The following is an 11,043-nucleotide window of genomic DNA, read 5'->3' as shown; positions in this document are numbered from 1 at the left end:
GCCGTAGAACTACTAAGCATCGGGGTTTATGTATATTGAGGGTGGGGTGGCTCGGAAGTGGGGTTATGCTCGCAAGTGCACACGTGCATTTTCATTCATTATTTTTCATTGACCCCCATACAAACATGTAATAAAAACAACAAAAGTAAGTAAATATTACATTTTGGACATTTGAAAAATGGAAAATAAGAAGCAAACAACAAACAACAATGTTAGTAAACAAAGTTTTTTTTTTTTTTCAAAGATGACCGACTTGTCACGAGGGATGAACCATGTCCCCAGTGGAGTCACCAGCTGTAGATACGTGGATTCGTCGTTACGACGGCCACATCTACTAAGATTTGGAGTCGCCACCATTCAAATTGTAAGTGGGTATGAATGGTCACCAGATGCACATTTTTCAAAAAATTGCCATTTTTGGCATTTTAGTGACTCACGATGGATAAGGGGTAATCAACCTTGGGATTCGAGTAAGTGGCTCGATTGAAGAAAAGGGAAGGTGTTAGGCACCCTTTTCTCCCCGCCAAGTGGCGGTAACCTCTGCGCAACTCGGTCATTTGATAATAAAAAAGAGAAAACAAAAGTGCCACGTGTGTGCGTTTTGTTCCCAAGTTCGGGATTCATTTTCGGCTTGATCATAGGGTCATTTCATTGATGAAAATGACCCTTATGAACCCTTAGCCTTGGGATCCACTCATTTAAAATAAAAATAAAAGAGAAAAAGGGGATATTTAGAAAAGGGAGAAGGGGAGGATAGAGAGAGAGATGGGGGGTGTACTCTGAACCCACCTTGAAGCTCCGAGTTCACCCTTGTTTCTTCATTTTTTCTTCTTCTTCTTCTTCTATGCTTCTTAGGTCCTTAGTGAAGTATGAGAGTGAAGTTGTCTTTTTTAGAAGGTGGTATGAGAGAATAGTAGAGTAGAGATGAGTAGAGAAAATATTTTTCTTTTTTTTCTAGTAAGACTTGGTAACCATTTTTAGAAGGAGGGGAGAGGTATTTATAGGTGTTGGGAGGATGTTTGGGGGTATAATGGGTTTAAAGTTTGGAAGGAGGGATAATGGCATATGTTTTAGGGGTGGAAGGTTTGAAATTTAGAATGAAAGTGAGGGTATTTGTGTAAATGATGGAAATAGGTAAGGTTTTGATCCAAATGGTTTGGATCCTACCCAAATCCATTTGGGTAGAGTGTTTGGTAGGATGAGATGAGTGATGGTTGATGGAGGGAGTAGGGTGTAAGAGGGTTGTTTGGAGAAGAAGTGTTAGGTTGGTTGAAGAGATGAAGTGTTTAGATTTAGGAGAATGGGTTGTGTAAGAGGTTAGTTGGTGGGTTTTTGGGAGGAGGAAGAGGATGATATCATGTGGCATATGTGATGAGAGGGTGAGGTGATGAGATTGGTTGATGGGGATTGTTTGATTAGAGAGAATGGTGTGTGTTAGTTGGTTGATGATGAGGGAAGTATGGGTTGAGATGATTTTGTTGGAGTGTTTTAAGGGAAAGTGATGGGTTGATATGTAAGGGATATGGGTGGTGATGTGGGTGGTTGATGATGTTAGAGAATGGTGAAGGATTAGAGTATGGGTTGAGGTGTGGGTAGTTGATGATGTTGGAGAATGGGGATAGGGTAGGTTAGGGTAGGGTATGGGTTGAGGTAATTTTGGAGAGGTGATGTGGGTTAATGGAGTGTTTAGAGAATGGTGATGGGGATAGGTGATTAGATGATAGAGGTGAAGGGTGGTGATGACATGTGTCATCTTTTGGTGTGAAGATTGTGATTGGTTGATGTGGGTAGTGGTTGATGTATTAGGGTTGTTGGTTGGATAATTGGATATGGATATGGTGATGTCTTGTGGGCTTTTGATGTTGGGCTTTGGGGTTGTAGGTTATTTTGGATTGGGTAAGGCTTGTTTTGGGTTGGATTTTGAGAATGAGTAGGTTTTAGGATTGAGGTGACATAGGATTAGTTTTGGGTAAGGGTGTATGGTGGGAAATTAATTTAAGAAAGAGGTAAATGTTTGTGGGCTTCGCATGGGCTTAGGGTGTTTGCGGCTTTGGAAGTGGAGCGGTGGGAGGTAGATGAGGGGTAGGCGTCCCAAGTCTCACATTTTTCCATTTTTTATCTTTTTATGATTTTTAGAAATTATTAGATTGATTAAAATGCCACGTGTTGGCGAATCAGGCTTTTTAGGCCCGTTGGATAATTTCATCAAGTGCTTGGATGCAAGCGTGGAGCGGTGAAGGTTGGGACAGCGTACGATGAGTACGGTCCCTTTGGTGGGTCCCTTGGACCATTGGGTGGTCTTAGGGGCTTCGGTTCAATCAAGTTGCTACATTTTAGCATTTTGGGCCTTTGAGTCCCGTTGGCCTATGTTGTCGAAAAATCGATGTTTTGAGCGGAGCGGGGTAGAAGGGAGCTTGCCAAATCTTTTGGTGGGCGTACTAACCCATTGAGAGGTGTTAGAGGCTTTGATTTTGACGAAAATGCCATATTTCGATGATTTGGGCCATCGAGACCCGTTGGCCAAATTTATTGAAAAATTACTATTTTTGGGCCCTTTCGAGTGAGGGCCCGTTCAAATTGGGGTGTCTACTATAATGTCTCTTATGTGAGTGTAGAACTGGGTCGGTTATATGATAATCATATAAGACTGGATTCTCTAGAGCACTCATAATATTTGAGATTATTCAGGACCAAAATCAACACAATTATAAAAACTAATTATGGTTAGAAAATAAATGTGTGAAGTCTATTTTCTTGATTTACACGAAAAAATAAACAGTTTAAGACTTATGTTCACTACTTAGTCTAGTAAATATGATAAACTCTCACTAAGAAAAGTTCAAAGTTACAAATTATTTTTCCTAATGCATGACTTTTCCTATTGTACTCTCTATGTTTTAGAATATTTTATCATATTATTTTTTTTTATTTCAACTTTTTCAATTAATATGGGGGGTTGTTGAAACAATATGGGATTTATCCATTTGTTTGAATGCAATTGGAATTGGTGCTGTGAAAGTGGTGTTGTAAATATTTTTAGTCCCATATCGGATATAAACAAGTAAAAAGTGTAGTTCTTATATGAAAGCTCTCACATAGTATTGTAAAAGTAAGAGAGATATGGCTAAAGTCCATGCGTGCACGAGGGCCCACAGGTTATAAAGGGTTTTGGATCCATTGACCCAGAAACACTTAGTGCATGTGCGTGTGTAGGGGTGCAAATCTCAGATGTATACCTCACGTGGGTGCGTATGAAAGATCAATTTTTGCTAAAATTCGTTAGGTCTTTTACTTGATTAATTTATCGAATGAGTTGAACTCATTGAATCATAACTCGTGATTATTCTAAGAGACACTAGTGATGATTGTTCTAACGGGGATATTCTTACAAAGGTGTTTATTCCCTCATTTGCATCATCAAATTTTTGAATTTTACGTGTATCGTGTCTTTTGTTTTCTTCGTATTTCTCGTGAGTCCTTGAAAGTACAATTATAGTATGAGTTTGCTTGTATGTGTACATTTGGAGTGTGGTCTTTTACACATTTTGAGCGTTGTATATATCTTAGGAGATAGATGTCCAGAGACTGTTAGTACATTATAAGGGTGAAAATTGTCTTAAGACTATTATGTCCAATACAAATTTTGCTTAGTTTAAATATGTAAATTTTTTTTGATATTTATAAATTATTTTATTTCACATTAATTTTTTTTTTAATCTTCTATAGTCTTACACCACAAAAGTAACATGGCGTACGCCGCACGGATTGAAAAAGCACAAGTGATTGGATGGTGGAGAGAGAATTTCGGGACAAAATATCTAGCATCGCAAATCTCTCTTCGACATTTTTGTTAAAGTAATGGGTGGAGAAGCTGGAGGAGGACCCCCTTGTAAAAGAAATGTACACCAACATTGTACAACGCCTGGGTGTAGGGCATTATGTAGCACTAGCAAGTAGCAAGAGAAACGTGAAAGTGCTATTTGGTCACTAGAGAGCAACTGTCGTCCACCCACAATTAATCTAACTAAAAATTGGAACAAGTTATAGTGGAAAAAAAATGAAAGTTGTTGGGTTGGATTTAGGTAGTAGCAGGACTAGTAGTGCTGCTTACTGCTGAGGCGACCCTTTTTGTACTCTTAGCTGTGTCCTTCACACCGTTTTCTCGCTAGTGGAATCCCATATTCCCAGCTAACTGTAATGTGTTTTGTTATAATTAGAGACTGAATTCTCAGCAAATGAAGAAACCATTGTTGTTGTTGTTGTTGTTGTTGTTGTTGTTCTTTCACCAAATATGGCCCCCTTTGTTTCCTCTTGCCACTCTCAAATGTCACTCAAGGTCTGTTCTTATGCTTCGAAGTTTTAACTCTCTTCTTTTTTGATTTTTATCTTGTTTCAAAGGATGGATACTATGTGTCTGCTGTGGTGTGTACTTTGATTTCTTCAATTGGGTATTTTAAATTTGTTAAGTTCTGTTGGAACTCAACTATATTTTTTAATCGAATTTATGGTTGATTTGATATGGGTATTTAATTTTTACCATGTTTTCTTGACACTTCATATACACGTTTTGATAAATTTCTGATTTATCTGAACCGGTTATTTGGTATATTTTTAATTTTCCCTTGTTTTCTAGATTTATCTGAGATGGGTATTCAGAATTCTTGAATTTGAGCATTTTATCTTCGCATTTGACATAGCTATTTGAATAAATTTTGGTGTTTTCTGAACTGAGTAGTTAAATAATTTGATTTTGAGTGCGTAATTTTGTTGTTCTCAAGTTCTTCCGGAGATTTTTCGCCTTTTTTTTTTCTTCTTCTTCTTTAGTTTAATGGATTATCTGTAAGTTCTTATTGCTCCTTTGCTGTCAAATTGTTCTTCCTTTTTTTTGTTAATATTTTTAATTTTTATAAGTTGTTGTTCAACAGAGAGTATTTTCAACATTTCTGTTAGTTGGCCATATTGAATTGTGTACTGATCTTTACCTGTGTGTCAATTCTTCTTCACCCATTTATTCTCATTTGGGAATTTTTTTTTTTTTAGTCTTTATTCTGCCACTTGTATACTATGGATTTGAATTAAGTTTTGTACTCTTTCCTGTTTAGATTTGTTAATATAGTATGGATTTTCACTTGTGCAGTTAGTAGATTTACAGACTTCAGTTTGGGTATTTAATTGGGGCAGCACGAATACTTCAAATAATGTCTTTTTGTTGTCCTTTTGGAGATTCCTTTTTTTTTTTCCCCTCCAAGAATTTTCATGAGTGCTTTGTATTTCAATGCTTCATGAATTTTTTGGGCATACAAATACCTGGATTTTAAATGTAGCATTTTCTATAGATTTCAGATCTTTTACTCCAATGTTTGGTGCATTTTTATAATTCCAACCTCTGGAATTTGGTTCATTTTAATTTAATTTTGTCCTTCCTAGTTTTTTCCAGTCATCCTTCTCAATATTCTCACCTCTGCTACACTCTTTTCTCTATCCCGATCAATGTTATCAAATAGCATATGTGAAATCACATATGGTACATGTGGTAGCATATTGCACAAACTATTTTTTTTAATATAAAAAAAAAAAATAAAAAAAAAAAATAAAAAAATGTTTTGAAAAGTTAGAAAAATATTAGAAAATTATAACATACCTAAAACAATACATTTGGATAGCTTTCATTTTAAAAATTGAATAAAACTGATTATGTTTAGTCATTTAGTAACAAGAATAAAAGAAGTCAATGAACCACATTGTCAATAATGTATAAAGTTTTCCATGATATAAATGTGGCTCTACTTCAATTATCAAGTTCTAGTTTTGGAAACTTAAAATGGACTCCACTTTAATAGTTTAATCACAAGATAATATGATCTTATGTTAGAATGCATAGACTCAATATTTTGAAAAATAATAGTAAAAATAAGATTTAAAGAGAATACATGTGAGTGAAAGAGTAAAAGAAATAGCTTAGAATGATGCAAGAATAGGGTATTTGTAGGAGAAGATAGATTAAAAAAAGTTAAATTTAATGCCCCAAAATCAAAATTTTAACCATTGGAGTAATATGTCATCGCATACTGTATGTGCCTTGTATGCGATGGCATAATGTTCCAGAATCACTAAATTGCACAGCATATGTGATCACATATGCGATCACATTTGACAACACTGACCCTGATAATTTATTGAAGAAATATAGTTTAAGGTTAAAATATGGGTTAATATGATACAGATTGATGCCTCATGGATGATCCTATGATTTGTATTGTGTCAATATGTTTATTAAACTTTGAATTATACCAAGCCTCGTTTTCTAACTTGTTCCAATATTTCATCTATTTTATTTTGATTACATTTTAGATTCAATTCACATTCCTAGAAGCACAAAGCATGATAATGTATGTAATGGTACTAACCCATACATAGTGTTTAGATAGTGCTGCTATGGATTTTCTTTACAGTTATCGGATCCTTTATTGTAGGTTGATTGGCCTTGGCTAGCTATGGGACCCCGTCCTACTCTTGGGATAGAACATAGATCAGTTTTTGCTCTCAGAGGTAAGAGTTCTGAATTTTTTGGCCAAGGAGTGGAAAGAATCGGAACCTTGCTTAGCTGTAACTGGAGCTTTGTGGGAGGATCGAGAGTTGTTTTAAGCCCAGAATTTGCAAGATTTGTGCCCTGTGGAAAAGGGTCTGGAGTATCTGCTTCATGTAATTCTTTTTCGCTACTGATGCTGTTCATTTGACATATATTACATGAAGCGATTCTTACAAAGTTGCATGAGTTTATCTTTCTCCAAACAAGATTCTACGTATGAAATTATATCTGGATATTTTTGTTACGTTTTCTTGATCCGTTCAGAAATTTCTACTTTTGAGATTAATATTGCTACTGGTTATAGTTATTGGAATTTAGTTCTCCTTTCAGAGACCAACATAAGCTACAACAAAAATTCTATATTGGAATTTTATTGATTCCCATCACATGAAACACATGTAATACTTGATCTAAAGCCTTCAAATCAAATCAAATTAACCTGATTGGAGGACTGAACCGTTAGGCCTTGAGTTTGATATCCTGATAATCTTGAACACGAAGGGAAGTCTTTTCCTTTTCTTCCTTGGCTCAATTGATGGGGCTTTAGATGGATAGGTGAAAACAGAGAATCCTCATATTGATGTAGAACCTCTTAGGGTTCTAAAACCCATCATGAAAACCCTAAAAGACAAGGTCTGCAAACTCTATAGGGGGTATAACTCACTCATTTAAGCTGTTGGATCTGTTTGAAACAGTTACCTCTTTGATCGCACTTGTAATTGATTGAGGTAGTTTTCTAGTTCCTTCATACTTCTTTAGCAACCTACCTTTCAAAAAAAAAAAAAACCCTTCTAAACCCAGGATTCTTTGCCAAAACTATATTGTGTTGGACCACTTTAGGAAACTAATTACTTTAGTCTAATTTTTACATCTTACATTCTAACCTTGAAGAATAACATGCTAATAGCATTAGCAAAAGTTATTATTTCATCGAATGCTTTTCCATCTTTTTTCTTCTTCTTCTAAATATTGCAACTACTATAAGTCAACTCCAGGTCGTAACAATTCTTGATGGAGGATCCTCACATACATCATGTCATCAACATCAATATTAGAGTTCCTATGCTCTAAATATCAGATTCTCTGGATATATAGATGGTCAGATGAAGACCTTAAAGTCCTAGATGTGTGGTTGTACTATGATTGGTCATGGAATTTGAATCTCATGGTTGACTGCTCATATCTCTGCGTCTGTGTGATCGATCATTTAGGTTTTCCTGAAAAACTTCCTAGAGTAATTATTGTTCAACCTTGTTTTCAAGTTTTCAACGTAGTTGGAATAATTTGTCGGTGTTTAATCACATACTGTTTGTGTGTGATTAACATTCTGTTATGAATTACGTCCAGGAGGTTGACTCAGTGGTAAAGCTCTAGCGACAGGGGTTTGCTCCCTCTTGTTGTGCTCAAAACTAGGTGCCATGCCATTACTTGGATATATAGTTATAGTCAATCTTCATCAACCTGAGAGCTATTGCGCAAAATAGAGGATCCACTGCAGTTGATGATGATGCTAAAATCTAATGAGAAAAACATTGACGTATGCACGAGAGTTAATGTTTAGTTTCATAATTAACGCCATTATGGTTTGAATTGTAGAATCCCATGAATCATCCGGGTCTTTGAATGCAATATGCCCCAGGACACTAAGACAGTATGCATGCTTGCCTAGGTATCTAGCAGTTTCAGAAAAAAAAAATTAAGGCTTTAATGTTTACATACTGAAATGAAACTTTGAGATCGGGGATTTAGGTCTGGCTTACCCGACAAAAAGGATTTTGTTCAATTTTTATAATCATAGCTATTATGCTTCTAGATCAGCGGTTGACAAAAAGGATTCCTCATAATGAACATTGTCCTCTGAATAAACTCAGTAACGAATACAAATTGGTTATTGTAACAAAGACACACAACTTTAATGTTTTGGTAGATTTATGTTAACTAGATTTCGGAATCAATATAAAAGGTTTCTTCCTTGATGTATAGTTTTGAACTTATAGTTAGTGCATTTGAACTTCTTTCTTAAACTTTGGCTGTGTGGGCAGCACGCTTGCATTACAGGCCCTAAGGTCCGGATAAAGGAGGATGGTTGTGGCAGGTTGATAGGCAGTGTAAAAACAGTGTCAAGTCCTTTAAACATGCTTTGTGCTTTATGGGGATAAAATACACTTGAAAAGATGGAATTTTTGTTTAAAAAACGGGGATGACAATAAAATTGTTGCAAGTCAAGTGTTAGGATTTATCATTACTTCACTCTTACTTTTCCCAGCCAAGATCAGGCAGGAGGAGATGGAAGAAGAATCTGACATGCTTATTTTATTTAAAGACCATTCATTGGTTTATTTTACTTTTGCCTACAAGGCAGAAAAGTCATACTTCTTGATGTCTTAGTTTTGATACCATGTGAGGCATCTTCTTCTTCATCATCAAAGCTTTATCCCAAACAACTGCCAATTTTACAGAAACTTTGGGTGGGTATTAGAGTTGGATAATACAGACAGATAGACATGATTTTCACACCCGTGGTTGTCCTAAAATTTGTAATGTATAGGAGAACAATGCTTCCAAAGGATGGTTTAAAATCTCTTCGTGAGTCATAGTATGTTAGGGTTAAACTGAGACCATCCCAGATAATACACTACAGTACAAACCAATTCATATCTAAAACAACCAGAGACATTCCTCCAATGTCTCAATCCTATTACCACCGTGGCTGAGACATTCTTCCAAATCATAATGATTTGAAATTTTGAATCTTAGCAGTAGTTGAGAGAGATTTCGGATACGATTTCATTTTCAAACTCTTGGTTGTTCTTGTGATGTTTCCTTTCGTTTCATTGTCAAGTACAACTTTCAAACTCTACTTTCTCTAAGGACGAGTTTTCTCTGGCAGGGTTTACAAGTTCTGAAATTGCGAGCAGTGCTTTCCCCCTGGGAACAGCTGCTGTTCTTCCATTCTACACTTTCATGGTTCTGGCTCCTAAAGCTGAGCTGGTGAGCCTCTTTAACTAATTTGGATTTTTCACTCTATGGCAATGCTATTGAACTTAAAATATATATAATCTTGCATTCCTTTTTCTGTAAGCAATGTATTTGGTTTGGGTACTTTGAAATGCAGACTAAAAAGTCGATGGAGAGTAGTGTACCCTATGTTTTGCTTGGACTTCTATATGCGTATCTTCTATACCTCTCTTGGACACCTGAGACCATACGGATGATTTTTGCAAGTGAATACTTGCTGCCAGAGGTGTGTATTTAGCTAATAAAGATTGTTATTATCATTCCAAGAAACTTAAATCGTTGATTCCTGCTCCTTAGCTTCTTATAAAAACCTAACCAATACAACAAAAGCACCTAGGTGATAATGGTGCATAAAGTTAGTCCTCATCTCTTGCTCACATAAGTGGTGGCCCACTCTATGGTGACTGTTACGCTAGTACCCCTTTTTTAGTGCTCCCAGGTAGACCTTTCCCATAGCCACCCTTCCATGACATGGTACTGGCTCTGATATCATTTTGATATGAACCTAACCAATATACCCAAAAGCATCTAAGTAATAATGGTATTGAACGATAACGCCCTTATATCTTGGGGTCGTAATGGGTTCCTTGTGTTGTTTTTTTTTCTTCTCTCTCTCTCTCTCTTTCTCTTTGGGGTTTGATTTGTAACAATCCAAGGGTTTCTGCAGCTGACCAGTATTGAAAAGATGTTCTCCAGTGAGATGACCTTAGCTTCTGCCTGGATACACTTGTTGGCTGTAGATCTCTTTGCTGCAAGGTATCTCTCTTCCCATGGATTATATATTACTTACTGATTAGGAGAAAACCAAGTAAAATACTTCTCCAGTAGTTCTGAAATTTCTTCATTCTTGTATACATTCAGGCAGGTGTTTATCGATGGGCTGGAGAACGACATTGAGACCCGTCATTCAGTTTGTCTTTGCCTCTTATTCTGCCCAATTGGAATCCTTACACATGTAATCACCAAGGTACTAATAAAAAGAGCTGGAAATACTGATTAAATCATGTAATAACACATTCATGAAGATTGACAAGAGATTAATAAAAAAAATTGGTATCAGTCTTGAATGACAACATTTATAATCTGAGAATAAAATCATAGTTCCCAGAAAGAAAAAGATAATAATTTGTTGCCATGGAAGCAATTTGTGTGTTTATTTTCTAATAATCCTAAGCTGACCTTTAATGTTACACAATTGTAAAATTGTTTCTGTTTAGATTGAACCCATTACATTACGGGCTAATATACCGAATTTCTTCCTTGAGTTGTATCCCAAACTTCCGATCGACCTTCTCTTTAACCAAGTCGATGAGTTCAAGCATGTCGCTAGAAGTTGAGCAGTCAGAATTGATGAAGAAATTGGCGTGAATTTCGGAAACTTTTGCACCTCTCACTCTGAAACCTTTCAATCCAGCTTTCTCAATCAACTCTCCTGC

General features: G+C 36.1%; 1 protein-coding gene across 1 annotated transcript; it reads left to right on the top strand.

Annotated features, from left to right (window-relative positions):
• The first annotated feature begins 3,848 nt into the window (after window positions 1–3,848).
• Window positions 3,849–10,666, top strand: LOC147406112 (protein ABA DEFICIENT 4, chloroplastic-like). The gene is made up of 6 exons (XM_086434016.1): window positions 3,849–4,336; window positions 6,474–6,702; window positions 9,480–9,580; window positions 9,705–9,833; window positions 10,275–10,363; window positions 10,469–10,666. The coding sequence occupies exons 1-6, from the start codon at window positions 4,292–4,294 to the stop codon at window positions 10,605–10,607; spliced, it is 732 nt and encodes a 243-aa protein (XP_086290142.1). The 5' UTR covers window positions 3,849–4,291; the 3' UTR covers window positions 10,608–10,666.
• The last annotated feature ends 377 nt before the right edge of the window (window positions 10,667–11,043 follow it).

The sequence above is a fragment of the Akebia trifoliata genome, chromosome 3 (assembly GCF_017979445.1).
Source record: "Akebia trifoliata isolate Shusen 1 chromosome 3, ASM1797944v1, whole genome shotgun sequence".
NCBI lineage: Eukaryota > Viridiplantae > Streptophyta > Magnoliopsida > Ranunculales > Lardizabalaceae > Akebia > Akebia trifoliata.
Note: the sequence above shows the minus strand (reverse complement) of the source record. Positions and strands in the feature narration are given on the sequence as shown.